General features: G+C 45.4%; 2 protein-coding genes across 3 annotated transcripts in view; one reads left to right on the forward strand and one right to left on the reverse strand.

Moving 5' to 3' along the window:
* Positions 1-5,958, reverse strand: part of BRINP2 (BMP/retinoic acid inducible neural specific 2) — a 108,777-nt gene extending 102,819 nt beyond the window's left edge. Inside the window, exon 1 of the mRNA XM_038542418.1 lies at positions 5,159-5,958. The gene's annotated coding sequence lies outside the window, so the exon portion shown is untranslated. The remainder of the gene's footprint in view (positions 1-5,158) is intronic.
* A 5,978-nt stretch (positions 5,959-11,936) lies between these two features.
* The window catches only part of ASTN1 (astrotactin 1), a 296,944-nt gene continuing 288,371 nt past the window's right edge, over positions 11,937-20,509 (forward strand). For both annotated transcript variants that reach the window (XM_038542419.1, XM_038542420.1), the window contains exon 1: positions 11,937-12,273. In XM_038542419.1, coding sequence (XP_038398347.1) covers positions 11,991-12,273 — 283 coding nt within the window. In that variant the 5' untranslated portion in view covers positions 11,937-11,990. The remainder of the gene's footprint in view (positions 12,274-20,509) is intronic.

The following is a 20,509-nucleotide window of genomic DNA, read 5'->3' on the forward strand; positions in this document are numbered from 1 at the left end:
CCTATGTCTCTCCTTTTCGGTGTCCCTCATGAATAAATAAATAAAATATTTTTTAAAATATTAAGATAAAATGACCAGGGCTCTCATTTGCAGATTGTTTGCATGTGAACCAAGAGTTGGAATGCTCTGTAAATGCTTTGAGCGGGCTGAGTCACAGTGGATGAGGTGCTCCTCAAATGTAAATCAAAGTAATCTATGTGTGCCCTCCTTGACATTAGATTCCAGAAATACATACCCAGAGGCTCTCTGGGCTGCTTCCCATCACTCCCTCCATGTTCTTTCTCTTCAGGTCTCTAGCTTCTCTTATCTCATGTCTCTGCCCTTTGTCTACATTACCTGTCACAACTCTACAGCCCCTGGACCAGCACTGTCCAGAAGAAACACAACATGAGTCACAAATATAATTTCAACTGTCCTGATAGCCACACAAAAACATAAAAAGAATGGAGTGAAACTAATCTTAATATATTTTACTTAACCCAAAATATCCAGAATATTACCATTGTAGCACATAACCAATATTAAAAATTATTGATGAAATGTTTTGCAGTCTTTCTTTTCAACAAAGTTTTCAAAATACAGTGTTCATTTTATACTTAGATCTGCATTTCAAGCACTCAAGAGTCACTTGTGGTGGGTGGCTACTGTGCTGGGAGGACAGTGGAGATTAAAGTGCACTCCCGTGAGGTATCAAATTCCCCACTCCTTTGCTCAACCCTGCATTCCAGACATATTTGCATTCCAGGTGGGTTCCAAGGAAAGGAATAGTAGAACTGAATGTTGAAGATTCCATGCTGTAGTGATGTTATTCAATTTTATCTCCATCTGCATGACAGAGTAAAGATTTGAAAAGAGATCAACCTATATCCTAATTGACCAGATGATGCCCATCCATTGCAGCCCCCAGTGGGAAGCATAACTGAGTGGCCTCTCTTCACCCCCAAAGGGAAAAGGCTTTAACCCACAGCTACTCACCACATACCCGTGGGCCTGGACGTGGCAGTGGATACTTCTAAGCAGGAAAAAAGGAAGGCATCGGCCCCACTGTCCAGCTGCATTTTTGTTTAACACAGAAAACAAAGGCAACAAGGAGGCCTGAGGGAGTATTCTTGGCAAAAAGGAAATGTCCCTTAGGACCATCATCCCCAGAGTGAACTCTTAGGACTAAGGGATCAAACTGGATTGTGGGGATATTCCTCTTGACCCAGAGCAATTAGGGTGTGACTTTAGGCAAATCATTTTACTTTCAGTGCCAGACAGGAACAGCCGCCATGTTGGAACAGGGCCACCCAAGCAACAAGTGACATGCAGGTGAACAGAGGTCTCAAATCAAGTGAAGACCGATGAATGGTGTGGTTATTCTCTCACAGAACCTATGGTTTACCTGGGCTTTTTCTCTAGGACAGAGGGCTCCCTCCTGGAACAAATTGTGTGGCTGAGCAGTCACAGCCATCTCCTGGGGGTTTGTAGCCCATGGCCCTTCCTTGAAGCTGGCCGGGCTGGCGGCCTGCCTCTCCCATCTCCTGCTCAGCTGAGCAGCCACAGTACCCCCATGGTACAGCTGCAGGCAGTACCGTGCCCCACCCTCCTGCTTTTTGTGGCCTCCTCCTTTGTGACGGCTACAGCATATGTTTTATTAAAAGGGAAAGAGGAGGGAAGGCAAGAGGTTATATACATGGGCATGCTCAAGAATCTTAAGATTGAAAATCTTCTGCTCAATGCTAAATGCCTAAGGGCTTCCGTGTTTTGCTGGTTCCAGCTAAACCCCAATAGGGACATGTGGGCAGGGAAACTGGAAATGGAGAGAAATCAAGACTCTCTTAGGAGATTCTGATTCTAAAATATGAGAAGATTTTCTCACGTCCTCTTGAAATCTGCCTGATTTTCCCCAATAGCTTCCTCCAAAATGTTTGATACAATGTTGATAAGCTCCTTGACCTTGAGCACTATTTCTCTCATAATATATGGATTAGACCTGAGGGTGAGTGGGAGGCTAGGTAAATTTCAATGCCTAATGAGATGTCCATGGCTGAACAGTAGCTTCCTCTAGGCCAATATAGGCCTCAAATGATTAACCCAGGTGTATGGTAATTCCAGGATTCGAGGGGAGAAGTGACCCAGGGTAAACCCCAAGGAAACATGCAAGCCTTGAAATTTCCAGCATCATCAAGGATGCTGCAGTTGGCATCTCTGTCAGCCGGAATCCTTTCTCCAATTCTTCCTCTCCAAACAAATCCCACCCCATTCCCCATGGTGGAACTCAAATTCTCCCTCCTTAGAATACTGATAGCTCTTGTTATCTGAACAAATCAATCGTGGATTAATTAGGTCAGCCTTGTGAATCTCTTGTATTGAACTGCTGTTGAGACTGTATATTGTCATTTCTCTTTTTCTTAGATGTAAACCTCTTTTCCTAACTAGACTGTAAGATCACTGAGGGCAAAGGCAAGGTCTTCTAAGACTTTTATCCCCCATGCCTTCGGGTCCGGGCCAGAGGAAAAGCTCTACGTCACTACAACCTCTCAATCCTGTAAAGCACAGAACAATTCAATGACATCTTGGTTACTAAGATGAAACCATTCCTTTGGAGAAGTTGGTGGAGTCTGGGGTTGGTCCAGGAGTGCTGAGCCCCACACCCCACTCCATGAGACCCCAGCTACAGCAGCTCATCTTCCCAAGGTTCTCTGTCCTCTCTTTTCCAAGAAGGAGCCTAAAACCATTCCAGTGCCACTTCTTAGGGTAATCAAAGACAAATGAGACAATAAGCTGTGAGAGGATTAATTAGATGAGCTCCCTGAAATGTTCTCAGCCCATTGGAAAAGGATGCCATTACAAAATGTATATAAGGTCTTCTTATTTAAGAGAAAGAGTTGAATCGCCAAAAATACACTGAGCGGTGGGGAAAACAAAACACAAACCAGGAAACCTCGACACTAAGCCATCCCAGTCAGCAGAAAGTGCCCACGCAGCTGTCTCAAGTCCCTCCAGATTACCTCTTGTTTGTGAGCTGGGGAGGGATTCTGGAGCACCATCTCAGAAGGGATCTTTCTTATGTGGTGCTCCCCGGTGGCCAGCCTGTGCCTGGGGAAAGGCGGTCAGAAGGAGTTGATGACGCAGGGATGTTCTCTGCCCTCTGGCCTTGCTCAGTAAACAACCTGTTAGTAGGCCAGAAGGGAACACCCAGAGGATGATCTGCCCCCATCCTTGAGCCTGGCCCAGTGCTGGCAGAGCAGGATCTCTCCTCCCTCCCCAGTCCTTCCTTCCTCTCCTCCTTCCTGGTGCCCACACTGCAGTGCACATCACTCCATTCTGGGAGACAAAGCCAGACCCATTTTTGGAGAGGAGGGAAAAGAAAGAGTCAAGGATGCTTCTGTCTTCTCCAGGGCTGCTGCCCAGCTGTCAAACCCTTTAGATCCAGGCGCTCCCCAGCCGAGAAGACTACAGTCTGACATTTGCTTCCTTTCCCTCAAACATTTCACAGTATCTGTGCTCTGCGCCTCCTCAGATCACATCCTTTCTCAAAAAAGCAAAGCATGCATCCTTTCCCAGAGTAAGCAGCAGCTATGATATTGATAAGATTTCAGGATCACTGTGGCAGCCTTGCCTGGTCATGTCCCAAGGGCTTCAAAGCAACTTACTGTGAGTGAGAGGGAACTCCAGAGGGTCCTGCTTTAAACAACACACACACACACACACACAACTGTGAAACCAAGGGGGGGAAACACACAAACTCCAGCAGCACTTTGCCATTGCCTGATGTCATCAGACTGCCCCCCAGGGGATTCTGTAAAATATTTTAGCTGCTTGATGAATACGGGCATTATATGTATTCTAGAGAACACGGTTAGAAAGAGTGTCCCTTCTGCAGACACATGTCTAGCGAAGGACAGTGGCAGAAATACTTATAATAAACCTTTTATCCTCCTGATTGGTTGACGCTGACATATCATTATTCCTGCTGAATAAGGCCCAGATTATCCAGCCATAAGCATCGCTTGTTATAATTGCCATCCTTTTAAGAAAACATTTGTTCCTGCTCAGGGCACCCGGCTCCCAGGGCTAGGAAGAGCACACACACGGTTCTTTACAGAGGGGTCTGTTCAATCATGTTACAGTGCATTAGCTTGATTATTAGTTAATATTTGGCTTAGGTCTATATACCCTGGATAAATATGTACCATGCAGAGGGACGGCTGGGTAAGGAGAAGACTCCTCTGGGCTGGAACAACAGCTCCCAAGTTCATGTTCCTACTAGGAAGGAACACTCCAGGAGCCTAGGCAGGGAGCCGCACCTGCATGGTCCCTTGGTCGGCAGCCTGCTTCCTGCATACAGCTGTGAGCACAGGCACACACACACACACACACACACACACCCCATAGGCAGCATCAGACCGTGGACCCAGATGATCACAGAACCAGGGAGAGGGATTGCTGTAGAATCTCAGCATGCCCCTCCTTCCAGCACAGCCCGGTTCTCCCCGGTGTCTCCAGCATGCTGCCAAGCTCAACTCAATCAATGGGGCCAATCACCCTGGGGAGCCTATTTGCAACCTACAGGGTCCACTCTCCAGAAATTTTTTCTTGGCTGCATGTGCCTGGGAGAAAGAGACAGGCCTCTACAGAGATGCCACGGAGCTCCTGGAGCAGGCGAACGCAGCTCTATGGACACGTAAATAGGAATGTATCCTGTATCACACCCTCAGCTCTTTGGGGCCCTTCCCAAACAGAGCAAAGCACCTCCAGTTCTGGCCAGCAGCCGCCCAAGCAGACAGAAGTCCTCGTCATCTTCTGCAATTACCCAGCCCGATTGGATTTTTCTGAAGCTAATGGGAGTTGCACTAACTTTGAGGACTTACACCAGGCAAAAGCAATATATAGGCCAGGCAGAGTGCCCAAGCCGTGTGACAACCATGCAACCCCGGCAGGCAGTAACAGGGGATCTCTCGCCAGCCAAACCCCAAAGTCCCCTGCTCAGCTCCACAAGACAGGAGCTAAGAGGTGGGCTCATTTCCCTCTGCCTGCAACTGCCAGGCACCTGAGCAGGAGGGTTGGGAGGGGCGGGAGGGGGGGGGGAACGAAATGAGCCCCTTCCCAAGGGACACCCCAAAGGACGACGAGAGCGGGAGAGGGAAATCTCACCCCAACCCTGCCCCGTTACCTTGAATCCTTGCAAGAGCCCTCCTTGCCGTATCAGCTGCTCCCCAAACCTCCACCGACTGGGAGGAGACTCCTAAAACATTCCAGGTTTTTGTGCAACATCTCCAGTGGCAGCTTTCCAAAGTTTTTACTTCATGGTTTCTTGTGGCTCTTTCTCATTTGGGGGAACGCGAATGCCTCCCCCTCAGCCGGTGAGAGGGAGCGGATGTCTCTTTTCAAATTCTCTCGCTCCGGGCTTGGCTGCCGCCGCCGCCGCCGCTAGACCACTTGCCTGCTGCCTTCCCGCGGAGCCGCGAGGGTCCCCGTCACCCAAAGCATGCTCCAAGTGGGGCCTCGGCGCCAGGCCGGGGCGCACGCGGGAGAGACGGGAGCAAAGTGCAAACCCCCGGCGGGGGAGTCCCCCGTCCCTCCGCGGAAGAGAAACCCAAGATCCTGCTTTCCTTCCAACTCCAAAGAGACTCACCCGCCCTCTCTCCCTCCCTCCCTCTGTCTCTCTCCCAAATTACTGCCTGGCACTTGGGCGAGGACAGCTCCTCCGGCTTCGCTGCTCCCGCGGCCGCCTGCAGACCTGCCCCCGAGCTCGCAGCGCCCGGCAGGTGCACGTCCCCGGGCAGGTGCCCCCGGGAACCTCGGAGCTCAGCGGAGGCGCGGCCGGAGCAGCCGCCAGCAGCTTCCGAGGCAGGCGGATCCCGTCCCAGCGCTGCAGCCCGGCGCGTCCCCGCTCCGACTCGGCGCTCCGCACCTAAGCAGTGTCACCTGCAGACTCAGACACCAGATGAGTGTCTTAAGATAACAATGCTGCCCTGCCAGCCTCTCTCTTTCTTTCTTATGCACGTAGGTTGGCGGCCAATGGGACGCAGCGCCACACTCCCCGCGGGCGCCCATTGGCTGGGCGGCTGGGCAGGGGCGGGCCCGGGTCCCCCCGGCTGTCTCCCTGGGCTCGCCGGCAGGCTGGGGTACCGGCTCGGTTAACCCTCCCGGCTTTGCAGCAGGGACTTTCTGGTGTGGCTTACGCAGCCGGGGATAAATCCACCGCCGGGGACTTGGAGGGTGTGAGAAGGCTGATGAACAGGAGGAAGCTGGGAGCTAATTACATTTTCTTCTAATCTTCCCGAGTTACAATAATCGTTTGTCCCAGACCATTTTGTTTGCTTGCTTAACTAGAACTCCCCGAGATAGGGACCCATTTGAGCCATTTTCCTTCTAATTTGAGGTTTTATTCGGTTGTTTTGTGCATTTTAGCCTCTTGGTCTCGAATTGCTTAATTAGAAATGAGCCCCCAAGTGAGGAATACTTATCTCACAGTGCGCGCGCGCGTGTACACACACACACACACACACACACACACACACACACACACACGCCACACACCCCAGAGATACAGGAGGGAGAGGAAAAAGATAGCAGGAACTCAGTAAGAAGAGAGAAAGAGAGAGAGAGAGAGAGACTCTGAACAGCTAAATCAAGAAACGTTCTGTCCCCAAAACCAGGATTGGGAAGACAAACGCACAGAGAACTTCGGGTTTCTGGGGAGAGATTAAAGGGAAAAAATGTCCTGCTTCCAAAAAAGGGAATTGTTTTGCCTTTGGTGCTGTCTTTCTGTGTGTCTCTTTTTGCTTTGGTGTGTGTCAGGAAGAGGACTGGTGCTCTCCGTTTGGTTTTTAAGGGAAGACTAGAGAAATCAGAACAGGACCAGCCTTGTTTCTGTGAAGCAGATGCTGTTGCTGAGCCTGTGAATTGGGGGGGGGGGGGGGGGTGGAGGGGGGAAGAGTAAGCAAAAAATTATTAACTTTGGATCAAAGAGTGTGAAATATATTCTTGATGTCCTAATGAGGTTGCACAGCTGAATTGCGTCCAGCTAACTAACATACTACACTCAATTTGGGCAAGAGCACCGGAGAGTAATAGTTGAAGAAAAATCCAATTCAACAGAAGAGCTAGGTGCTGGAGTTGGCAAAGGAATTTGGGGAGTTCACACCCAGTTGTGTGGTGGGAGAAAATATGGGGAGAAGAAATACATAGAAAAGGAGAGCAGTGTTTTGATTTAGCTTTCTTGAATGGAGAGCAAAATAAAAAATTATTATTTTGTAAAAAAAAAAAAAAAACCTGGAAAAAATAAAAGAAAGCAGAAGTTTAATGAATACCCTAAGTAGTATGCATCAAGATTAGCTAAAAAAGCATGAAGGAGCCAGATGTTCTGAATGAATGAGAAAAAATTAGAACCACTTCTCACACACACACACCCTTAGCCCCACCCATCCATCACTTTCACCTCCTCTGTATCTTATTATGCAGATTTGACCTTCCTTCTCCATACTGTAGGTATGGAGTTCTCAGCCATGTTAAAAAAAAAATTAATGAGGTATAATACACATGAAAAATTCCACAAGTGTATAGTTTGATGAATTTTTGCCTGTATATGCCTCCATGTAATCACTGTCTACATCATTTCCAGCTCCCCAGAAGCTCATCTGCTTTTCTCAGTCCAAATTCCCTACTCTCCAGAGATAGCTGCTATTCTGACTTCCATCATCAAAGATTAATGTTACCTGTTCTTGAATTGCATAAATAGAAGCTGAGCATAAACACACTTTTGTGTCTGTTTTCTTTTGCTTATCATTTTGTCTGTCTGTGAGGTTCATCCATGTGGCTGCATGTTTTTTTATTGCTATGTAGTATTCCATTGTGTGACTACAAATCATTTATAGATTTTCCTAGTGATGAATTTTTGGATTTTTTTTTTTTGGTCTATTCAAAGTAAACCTGCTATGGACATTCTTACATATTTCTTTTGGTGAACACATGCAGTATTTATCCTTGGTATACACCAAGGAGTTTAAATTACTTAATTTGCTTTTGGCTACTACAAGGGAGGCAATCTCACGAAGGAGATTCTGAAGCCTACTTCCTATCTGAAATAATTGAATAAAGGGATGATGTCAAAGGCTATCATTACTGAACACAAACCAATGCCTAAAATATGTCCAATCTTTTCCATACATAGTCTCACTTTCTTCTCACAACTGCTCTAAAAAGTATGTATAATCATTTCTATTCTACAAATTAAGAATCTCAAATGCAAGACATAGTGTTAAGAGGTGGCCCTTGGAGTGCAAAGTGGAGTGTGCGTGTATATAAGTGCTCTGTGAGGGGGGCTATAAGACAAGGATGTGATAGAGGGACCCACCATGTAGATGAGGTTGGAGACTGGTCTGTGTCAACCGGACAACCTGGAAAACACAGATCAATGCATCCCACGTGGACAGAAGGGCATGGGAGGACTGGAAATGGGAAATGGGCTTGAATTTGATTGGAATGTGTATCTGTATTGTCAGGAGAGAGGGGATAAATTAGAGATAACAGAACCTGCCATTCGATAGCATCTCAGTGAATATAAGTACTAGCACCTATCTGTGGCCCATGGGGTGGGCAGAGATCACAGACTCCATTTCACTGATATGGATACTGAAGATAAGAATGGCCTAATCTCAGGGTGCCTGGGTAGCTCAGTGAGCTGAGTGTCTGACTCTTGATTTTGGCCCAGGTCATGATCTGAGAGTCCTGAGATTGAGCCCCACGTGGGGCTCCACCCTGTGTGTAGAGCCTGCTTAAGATTCTCTCTCCCTCTTCTCCCATTGCCCCTCCAAGTGTAAGCTCTCTCTCGAAAAAAAAAAAAATTAAAATAAAAAATTCCCTAATCTCATTTCCAGGGAAGCCTGGGTGGCTTGGCAGTTGAATGCATGCCTTTGGCTCAGGTCGTGATCCTGGAGTCCTGGGATCGAGTTCCGCATTGGATTCCCTGCATGGAGCCTGCTTCTCCCTCTGCCTGTGTCTCTGCCTCTCTCTGTATGTCTCTCATGAATAAATAAATAAAATATTTTTTAAAATCTCATTTCCAAATAAGCCAATTAAAGAGTTGAGACTTGAACCCAAACCTGTTGTTTCACTGCATCAGGTTGCCTATACCAAAGGTAATGGTTGGGATGCATACAAATTTATCCCGGTTCCATTTAAATGCAAAACATCACACAGTACAGATGCTCTAGCTTCTGTGAACTTCAACCTTTCCCTCTTCTTCCTTTTTTTAAAAAATATTTTATTTATTTATTCATGAGAGACACACAGAGAGAGGCAGAGACACAGGCAGAGGGAGAAGCAGGCTCCATGCAGAGAGCCCAACGTGGGACTCGATCCAGGGTCTCCAGGATCATGCCCTGGGCTAAAGGCAGCACTAAACCGCTGAGCCACCCAGGCTGCCCCTTTTTAATTCCCTGAGAGGAGGCCATGAGACATTATATCTATGTTTACAGGACTCCTGTGCCCTGGCAATATGTGACGTCTTTTTATTTGTACAGTTCTTTTGTCTGAGGTTCCCATAGAGAAAGAGGTCTATAAAGACTTGAGACATCAACTTTCAACTATTTCCAATTCAATATACATTTTTCAGTGACCATTAAATCTATTCTTTTTTTCCTTGTAAATGTGTATAGGAAAGCATGCAAAGATGACTACAGATAGGTAAAGAATACTAGATATTGATTTATTGGAATATCAGCCCCAAATGGTTCGCTTGGGTTTTCTAAAACGACTCAACACTTTAGAAGATCAAAGATTTCAAAGTAATTGCAGATTATACACTACTCAAAAGCAGGAGCATTTTTCCTGTCCATGCCTAACCTAATGCCCAGCATATGGTAGGTATCCAAATGTTTACTGGATGAATGAATGTGATCCATAAAGTCTGAGGATAATCCATGGATGCACCTAAAGGTAGTCTGTGTAGTGGAAAGGCCATTAGACAAAGAAGTCTTATTTGCTGTCTTAGCTCTACCCCTTCTTGGCAGATTGATCTTGGGTAAATCACCTCACTATTTCACTGGACTTAATTTCATCATCTGTTAAATCCATCTGAAAGATTGGACTAATAGATGATCTGGTTAGTCACGTGCCATTTCTTGCATTCTACGATTAAGTGTGTTTTCCTGGCATCTACTCTAACCTTTCAATGGTAAACTCTGCATAACTGAGTTTAATACTGCTTTTTAAGCTAGGGAGAGTAGGAAAAAAAAAGATTTCCTGGGGTCTTTCTCTTCCTCGGTACCTCCTAAGGAAGAAATGAAAATAAGAATGAATTTTAGGAAGGTCATCAGCTAATAAATCTTTTTTGCAGGGGGTGTGTAATCTACCTCTGGATTAGTTCTCAGGCACAGCAGATTCAAAACACAACTTGTAATGAAGTATTTTTGTTCTTCTTTTCATATTTAACAGGTCTTTCAGCCCTTAAATATGGCTCATCTTCTCTATTCTCATCCATGGACTTGAGTAACCTTGTGAAATATATGGCAATATATGGACTTTCCCTTTAAAGGACATATATACCAGTAAATTAACACCAGGTACCATGAGAATGAAATGGTTTCTAAAATGGAAAATCCTCCTTGGAAAGTGTGGTGCATTAAATTCCTAGAGAGTAGCAACTACCTATATGAGACTTACAGCACCTAGTATTTAAATCAGCATTGAATAAATGATGTTGGAAGGCAAACTTTTAAAATAAGTTATTGGTTATCACGGGAGAGAAAGTTCAGTAAAACATCAGATTCCAGCACACACAAACCACTTTTCTACCATGGTTTATTGCATATTGTCATCCTTTTGTTGAGGCAACACTGCCCAGCACTAGTGGAAATAAAATTTATATGGGGTTATTTTTGTTATCTATGTGTTCTACTTCTGATGGGGCTGGTACTGACTTGGCCCATATCCAAGGATACTCTTTCATTTATTTCCAATTTGTTAGCGGTGCTTAGACACTTCAGGTTGCCCCCCCCCCCCCCCACACACACATTTTCTTCCAGCTCTGTTATATTGACGGGATTCTCTATAACTAAAGGCTCCAGATTTCTTTTAGCTGGTTCTACTTTTTTTTTAAATTAATTGTAGCACTCCCCATATCAACTTTATATTGGTTACCATAGATAACATTTGTCACAGAAATGAAACAAAGAACTGAAAAAAGTTGCCAATAAAACTTCTGACCTCCTGCTTCACTGTGCACAGTGCATTGCCTTTGTTTTGTTGTTCACAACTACCTCTTGAGCTAACTATATCTAGAAGCCACATATTTCCTCTAAATATTTCTGCAAAGTTAGTGCTGCGTAAAAATATATATACATCCATTTTTCTCCGCACCCGTTTCTCCAACACACGAATGCAAAATTAGTGGGTAAAAAAAGGGCAAGAATGGGGTCACCCAATCCACAAAATATCCGGGGGAGAGGGGGCTCATTTGCATCTAGAGAGGACCCCCCCCCCCCCCCGCACCTGCTCTCAGGAAGCGCCTTTTAAGGTGTGTGTGCCTGTGTGCCCTTCCCAAGCCATCTGGATGGTGATGCGTGGGGGAAGATCTTGCATCGCAAAGACCGATTTTTCAAAAAATGCTGTGCAGGTAGTTCCCAGCCAAGAGCGTGCTCTGGCCAGGGGAGGCGAAGGAGGAGAAAGGCGGCAGCGCCGGCAGCCTGCTGGGGGCTGACCTGATTCCCTAGAATCCTCAGCTCCCTTCCTCTCTCCTCCGACGTCCTTCCTTCCCTTCTCTCCTCCTTCCCCCCCTTCCCTTCCCCAGCCGAGCAGCTGCGAGGAACAAAGACCGCGGGCGCTCCGGGAAGCAGCGCGCAAGCCCCGCGCCGTGCGCGCGGCGTCTGGCTCGGCGGAGCGGGGCTCTCCGGGCTCCACGTCCCTCCGCAGCCTCCCCCGCCTCCCGCGCTCGCTCGCTCCCGCCCGCTCGCCGCCTCCCCCACCTTCGCGGCGCCGGAGGAAGGCGGCCGGGGCTCAAGATGGCTTTAGCCGGGCTGTGCGCCCTGATCGCCTGCTGCTGGGCGCCGGCAGCGGTGCTGGCCACGGCCGCCGGCGACGTGGACGCGTCCAAGGAGCTGGAGTGCAAGCTCAAGAGCATCACGGTGTCGGCGCTGCCCTTCCTGCGCGAGAACGACCTGAGCATCATGCACAGCCCCTCGGCCTCCGAGCCCAAGCTCCTCTTCTCGGTGCGCAACGACTTCCCGGGAGAAATGGTCGTGGTGGACGACCTGGAAAACACGGAGCTGCCCTACTTCGTGCTGGGTGAGTCCCGGGGGAGGTCGAGGCGGCCCGGCGGCCCCCCAGCCCCTCCCCGGCGGGCTCCACACACCCACTCGCCGCCGGCCTCCCCTCCCCCACGCCGACCTCCGCGGACCCGCCCCGCGCCCGGCCCGCCCTGCGCACCCACCTGCCGGCCGGCGCCCGCTGCCCCGACTTCTCCCCAGATCCGCCGTGGGCGCTGGGCCTTCCACCTCGCCGCGGCCCTCCCTCACAGGGGCGGGTTGCAGAAGCCTCTCCGAAACCGTTCCGGGGCCTTGACCTCCCCGCTTTCCTTCGGGAGCACCTTGACGGAGCGCTTGTCTGCTACCGGCTCGACTCCCACGAGCTCCTCTCCCCACTCCCTGGCCACATGCCTCACACCCCCTGGACACCCACTCCCACGGCGTCTCCCGGGGGCCTAAACAGGTCTCCACCCCGCCCTCCCCGCGGCCGGGGTGTGCAGGCCACATTGCACCGGCTGGATCTGTAGCGTGCACTCTCCGAGGGGGCTCTTTTATCTGTCACCAGGTTACTGACACTCTCTCGGGCCTTCCTGCACCGCACTCAAGTTTTCTCTACCCCTGCTGTCCATCCTGGCCAGTCCCACCTTCCCGCCTGCATGCAACAATGTCCTCATCCAGACACCTCCACATGCCCAGGTCCCATCACAGTTCCTTAGATAAAGAAATCACCCAACTGTAGTGTGTCGATGTTGGTATCTTTGTCCCCTACGCCACCATAGGCAGGCATAGGCATTCCTGCACACAGTTATCTCCCTGGGGGAAGAGGCTCCCCCTTCCTTCCTTCCTTCCTTTGTTTACACTTCTCTCTCAGTACCCCTGTATTAATTTTCTTAGGCCACAAAACTCCCTCAGGTCCTGGAACCTCTACATCACTTCTAATCTGCCTCTCTGTGTCACTACCAGGCTGCAAACATACTGTGGTCCTGCTCCAGCCTCTTGCAGAGCAGCACAGCTTCCTTTGACTTGGTTCACCAGAATTTCCCTCACTTCCCCCCACCCCCAGATGTCTCTGTCTCCCTGCTGTGCATGCCCACCATGCAGTCTATTTCTTTAGTGATGCTGTAAATCATCCTTATGTTGACCACGAGAGAATTCAAAGGTGACCCAATTCAGAGGTACTCTCTAGATCCCCAAACTGAGAAACCATGAAACTGTTGAGGAGGCTATTGTACCTATTGAATGTCCTGCCAGCTGGAGTTCACTCTGTAGGAACATGGCTTCCTGATGGCTATCCATAGGTTAGAACCACATGTGGAAGGTCCTCTAACATCTCCCTTTATCCACAAGACATTTCTTCACATTGAAAACATTAAGAAGTGGGTGAGTAAACCCCTACTCTCCAATCCCTACGAACAAGCAATTTCAATTCCCTGGTCCTTTGAAAAGTTGGTATTCCGTTCCTGGAGTGCATCTTAGTTGGCCGTGTTAAGTCCAGCCTACACTCTTGATGGCATTACTTATTTTTGCATTAAAAACAGACCAATAACATAATAAAAACTGGGGGCTGGCTGGGAATGGGGACACTGTGGATATGCTGCTCATTAAAATGTGCAATTGCTGGGTTATTCAGTGGATGTAAATTTTGTGTGGAAGTCATGCTGATGTGCAAGTACAATCTGTTCATCATAATTTACAAGAATGAGTATAGGGAATTATGTGTTTCTAAAGAGCCTGTTTTGGGTTTTACATGCAGTGTTTACTGTGTACAAGGAGGGCTGTGTGTGGTGCATGAAGAAAGGGAAATTGGACTAGCAGGTCTTCAAAATCCCACCTCCTTTTTTTCAGACTCCCAAAGCCAGGGCCTAAAGCTGTGATGTGCCTACTAGGATCCAGTGTGCACAGCAAAAGACCAGATGTTAAAGAATGGGGTTTCTGCACCTCTGTGCAAAGCTGCCCACTGCAGCACCCTGCTGGAGTTGCTATGGTAACCTCCTGCAACTTGGCATTTACATACAGGAACAGACACACTCTCACTTCAGGGCCGGATGCATTTCCTAAATGCATTGATTGTGTCCTTGCCACCACCACCTTCAGTCAATGGGGGCATGTTCAGAAGAAGAGATGTACTGTTGCCTGTCTCTTCTGACCCAGTATTTCCAGGGGGAATAGGAGTCACTATCAGCTTGGGTGAGGGAGCAGAACTAGGTGGAAAGGGATAGTCCAAGTTCATGGAGGGTCAACCCAAGTGTATATAGTTGCTCTCCAAGTTAAGTTCTGTGGTCTTGGTTTCTGTCACTCATGGCCAGTAGTAAAGGCTGTAGTGACTTTGGTTTAGAGCTTTCCTTACTCTTACCTCTGGAGCTTAGTTGGCTGAAGCCATCCCTTGGAGGAATATGAACCTACCACTCCTGGGAAATTATTGATCATTGACTTGCTCAGCACTTGTAGGTACCATTAGGATAGAGAAGTTAAAAAAAACAAAAGGCCCCTGCCCTTGGGTTTTCTCTAGTCCATGGAAACACAGACTGAAATACTTTGAAGAATTGTAAGTAGTAACCCTTGAGTGTGTGGTAGGGATGGTAAGGGGTGTAGGAATACTGAGGAAGGAACTAGTTGCATATGGTGAGAGCAGACTCCATGGATACCATGGGCTTCACATGGACCTTGACCCAAATCAGGTCCTTTGGTTTCCTTTTGTCTCCAGGATCAAGTCCTCTTACTTCAGTGAGGCAAACAGGTACCTTATCCTTCTGACTACAGCCAACTTCTCCAGCCTCATATCCCTGCAAGCCTGCCGTAGCCTTTCAGGATGTTTTTCAAGACTTTGCACATGCTGTTTCCTCCACCTAGAATGCTCCTTTCCCCTTCTCCACTTGGCAGCCTTCTAGTCTTCCTTCTATATCCTGTACACATCACCTGTCTAGTAAGCCTTCCCTATCCTCCCAAGTCGTAGAAGTTAATCCCACTCCTGTGTTCTTCGAATGGATTTAAAAAATCAAAACACAAATGAATGAAATTAAAGATGGATTCAATTTGGCTTGGTAAAGGGGAAGTGAAGTCATTTGAAGGCATGCAACAAAGATAAGCAGTCGGTGGTGGTGAGAGTGAGTATGGGATGGTGTGTGTATGATGCAGTACAGAGATTGGCCTGTGGTAGGAGAGTGGTCAGGACAGTGCCTGGCTCTGTAGAGTGGAGCATGGTTCTCCACTTAGAAGCCAGGCAGTGGAGGGCTGACTTGACAAAGAAAGCCATGGAGCCTGATTTCCAGAAACTACCTCAGCCATCAGTGCTGTGGATTTTGCTTGGCGGATAACCCTGCAGGGCAGTGAAGGGGGTGGGGATAGCTCCTGTTTTCAGTGAGTTTGCAAATTGTTTGGCAATGGCCACATGTAACTTTCAGTTGTGTTTTGTTTGGCTACATGTAATTTTTAAATGTTTTAAATTTAAATGTTTTTAGAGGGCTGCCATCTCTAGGTTGTCATCTTTCCCTTTTCTTTATGGTATTTATCTGACAACTCTAAGCCAGGTAATCCAAACCTGCTTTCAGAAGTGTTGTAGAACTTTACAATATCCCAAATTAATGGCAATTTCTAGTTTAAGATATTTAAATTCGTAGACCTGTGGACCAAAAAGAAGAGGCTACAAATGCAACCATAGGTGTTTTTTGGGGGGGGGGTCTTAGTGATTGCAATCCAGGAGACACAGAGTCGATGGAAAAAGAAAGTCTGCTCAAATTGCAAGCAGAGAGTACAGGTTGATAAAAGCAAAACCCACAAGGTAACAGAACTTGTTCTGAAAGAATTATGATTAGAGCTGGTCGAGTTAAACTGGAGACTACAGAATTGGCTATTTAGCTAACAGGTGTTACATTGGATTTCAGTCCAAAGTAGAAAGATATGTTCTAGGAGCTGGTAAAGCTGCAGTTGACAAGTTACAATTGATGACCTCAAAAGTTCATGGTGGGAATTGAAACGGAAGTTCATGGGCTCTACTTCTTCAGTGTCTTCCCCAACCTATTCTGAACTACTCTCTTAGCAATGTTTATTTCTCTTTGGAATTTTCCTTAAAAGGCCTACTACCATCTCAGGAACATAGAAAAGCTTCCTAATTCGCCAATGGAAACATCCTATCTCAACAAAAACTTTGTATCTCAGCTTTCAAAACAGTAGACATTCTTGCTTTGGAGGCATATTTGATGTTGACACAATTGGTTAACCTGAAAGGTAGCTTCTGCACTGAAGTGTGGTTTCCTGTGCTGTGAACAGATTAATCAGACTCACTACTATTTGAAAGGGCTGCTCCTCTGTTTCAAATCCAACTATTGAGCTTGTGCATGTGTAAAACTTAGTGAAGAAAGCGGTTTCTCTTGAGCCTTGGTGTTTAGTTTTAAACATCATGGCTCTTGATTGAAGAGGGTACTCCCGAAGATAAATCAATCAGCTTGCAAAGATGTAGTGCGTTCCTACCTGCAAGGTGCTGTTTTTAAACTGTCTAGAGCGGTCCAGTGTGGTGATTAAAAGAATAGGCTTTGAAGACAGATCTGGTGTCAATTCCTGGCTTTCCACTTATTCCAACAGTGGAGAAAAGTAAGGATCAGAGAGGTTAAATAACTTGTTCATGGTCACATAGCTAACAATTGATGGATCCATCACTCGAACTCGAGTCAATATAGCAATTAAACCTTTCTGTTAGTTACTATTTCGTGCCTTAACATTTTTAAAAATCTGCTCTTTTTCATGGTTGGCTAAAAGAAGCCCTGACAATGGTTAGAATAGGGAAAGTATAGTAACCTAGCTTGTACAGAAGAATCTTTTATGATTTCTACGTAAATGTCTTTTGAATAGCCTTGCCAATTGAGTGATTTCCCAGGCAAGGCTTAATGCAGAAGAGAGTGAACTTCATCAAGAAACATTTGCCTGGGGCAGCCCCGGTGGCTCAGTGGTTTAGCGCCACCTTCAGCCTGGGGCATGATCCTGGAGACCCGGGATCAAGTCCCATGTCGGGCTCCTTGCATGGAGCCTGCTTCTCCCTCTGCCTGTGTCTCTGCCGCTCTCTCTCTCTCTGTATCTCTCATTAATAAATAAATAAAATCTTAAAAAAAAGAAAAAGAAAAAGAAACATTTGCCTGAGTAGGTGTTCTTACCTAAACAGAATTGGGGAATTCTTACAGTGTTCAGATTTCTGTAGCCATGTTCCTTGGTGTGTTATGGCACCCACCATCTTGATGAACAATGTGGGGTACCTGAGGATGAAGATACATGTCCAGTGCTCTTCTTAGAAAGACCTCACTGAAATGCAAACTGGGAATCCCAGAAGAAGGTTCCACTGCTAAGTGAAGCCATCCATAAGATCCAGAAGATGCTGTGGTTTTAGCTCCTTGTCCAAGGCCACCACCTTTTGTATTAAGTAGTCCTGTGCTTACAATCCACTGTCAGAGCCCAGTGGAGTTGCTTGAATAGCAGTTTCTCAACTTTTTAATTGGCTTCCAATGTAAAACTGGGCATAATTTTTCTACCTTTCTGCAAAAGGTGAGCTTTTGCCTAATGGGAAATAGCCCTAATGTTTTTTAACATGTCTCTCCATCTCCCCATTTGAGAAGAAACTTTAAAATTTGTTTCTTTTCCTTCCTACTCTCTGCTACGGTGAGCTGCTTAGATTAACAGTAAACAGATTTGTATGGAGCGGCAACCCATCCAAGACACGGGAGGATGAATGGTTGCAATCTTAAAGTAGGGTCTTCTACACTTATAACTCACAGTAGCAGAATTCACTAATTTATAGTATTGAGAGGTTTATTATTTACTGTTTGTCTACAGAAATGTAGATTTTTACATCAAAGGCAATTTGAATGCAAGAGTGATGAAATTTACAACACTTCAAATGCTCTTCTAGATATACTGATAGGTTTGAATTCAAGTCATTGGAATTTTTGAAGGAAAAATAAAATACAAGCTTAATTTCTTTATTTTTCTTTGTGGAGTAAAGATTGAGATCTTTTTTATAGAAAAAATATATATAACACATTTCATATATTTGTATTTGTGATGGTTTTTTTAGGGATATGATGAAACCCAAAAGGCTAGTAGTTTCTCAGATTAAGGCCAGTTTATGGATACAGAACTTGGCGTCTTTTCAGCAGGAACATGCTGGGTCTTTATTTCTCCACTTTTACACCAAGTTCAAATATATGCACACAGATGGTAGAAAAAGCTCTATTTTGAGAAAGTTAATCCCTCAGGACATGTTAAAGCCTATGGTAATTTCTAATGTACCGCAATTTGGCATCTATCATCATTTTTAAATTTTTATTGTAAATATGTAGTAGTTATTATTTTGTATTTTAATCACATACAATTTAAAACTTTGAAGAAACAAATGAAGTGCCTCTATTGATTCCTGGGTTTCCAAGGAACAAAATTTGTACAAATTAAATTGTTGCTGATGGTAATCTAAATTGATATGTGACAACCTTTATAAAATAGTTTGATATTACACAGTAAAGTTGATAACATGCATGCCTCATGACCTAGCGATTCCATGTTTAGGTATTTATCACACAGGAATTTTTATATGTATATGTTGTTAACCTTAAAAATGAAGGTTATTTTATCAGCAAAAAAGTGTTTATTTGGGAGTGGCAGAGAACTGCATTTGAGGATGTGCAAGTGGTGGCGAAACCATAGGCAAGTCTAACAAACAAAAGAGAGAAATGTTATTCTATGGAGAAGGAAGAAGTTGAGGGAGGTTGTTTGAATGAAAGTGCAATGGAAAAAAGCAAGAATTCAGGGTGATAATAATTTGTCATCAGTTGAGTTGCAAGGCTAGTTGGCTTCTTGTAGAAGATTCAATGTACATCTTCCTGCTGGGACTTGATCATTCTTTCCTCTGGATGATTCTTCTGTTGGAGTTTGTAACTGACACTTCTCCCTGTGATTGACAGTGAGTGGTAGGGCTCCCCCTTCCAGCCTCCCTGTTTCACTTTAGGGAGATTTTCCTTCATTAATTTTCACAATACACGTGAATATTTGTAGTAGTGATATTAGCCATGGCAAAACCTGGAAACAACCCAATGTCCATTAACAGGAGGCTAGAAGTATAGTGTTACAGTCATCCAATGGAATGTTATCCAGCCAGAAGAATAGATGATTTAGAGTCACATGTAGGAACACGGACACATGTTAAGTGAAAATAAGTAACTAGCTGAAAAATACATACAACGTGGTTTCACTTATATAAAATTCAAAATAACACGTTTGAAGATATATAAAGATGTAAATTTTTATGAAAAGCAAAGAAACACAAAATAAAGGATGGGTGTTACCTCTGGTGGAAAGGGAAGATAATGCAAAGGAAGAGGGGAAAAAAGGGGCTTCAGACATCCTGGTGGTATTTCATTTTTGTTTTTCTTCCTTTTTTTTTAAAAAAAAAACTTTAATTTCTTATAACAGTTTTAGGTTTACAGAAAAACTAAAGAAAGTACAGAGTTCTCATACCCCACACCCATTTTCTCCTGTTAGTAACATCTTATGTTGGTATGATACATTTATTACAATTTGTTACATATATAATTTATTACAAATAACTAACATTGATCTATTACTATTAACTAAGGTCCATCCTTTATTTAGATTTTTTTAGTTTTCCTTAGTTTTTACACAATATCTTTTTCTCTTTTCCAAGATCCTACCTTACTTATTACCACATTACATTGAGACATCAAGTCTCCTTAGACTCCTCTTGGCTGTGGCAGTTTTCTCAGATTTGTTTTTGATGACCTTAACAATTTGGGGGAGTATTGATCAGGTATTTTGCAGGATATCCCTCAACTGGGTTTTTTGTATTTTCCTCCTGATGAGACTGGGGCTTTGTGTTTGGGGGAGGAAGCCATTTTCATCACTTGTCAAGGGTACATTCTGTCAATATGACTTTTAGCATTGTAACTATTGACCTTGACCACCTGGCTGAAGTAGAAATTGTCAGATTTTTCTACTGTGAGTTACTCTCTTTTTCCCTTTCCCTGCTGTTCTCTTGGAAGGAAGGCACTATGTGTAGTCTATTCTAAAGGGATGGTGAGCTCTGGTCCACCATTTAGAAAGCTGAGTACGTAAATTAGTTTGAATTATTGTACATGAGACAGTTGTCTCTTGTATCTCTCATTAATGCATGTATTTAATCATTTATTTATATCATAGGGACTCACAAATACTTGCTTTATACTTTGAATTATAATCCAATACTACTTTATTGATTTTATTGCTGAAATTGTTCCAGCTTT

This window comes from Canis lupus, chromosome 7 (assembly GCF_011100685.1).
Source record: "Canis lupus familiaris isolate Mischka breed German Shepherd chromosome 7, alternate assembly UU_Cfam_GSD_1.0, whole genome shotgun sequence".
NCBI classification, from domain to species: domain Eukaryota; kingdom Metazoa; phylum Chordata; class Mammalia; order Carnivora; family Canidae; genus Canis; species Canis lupus.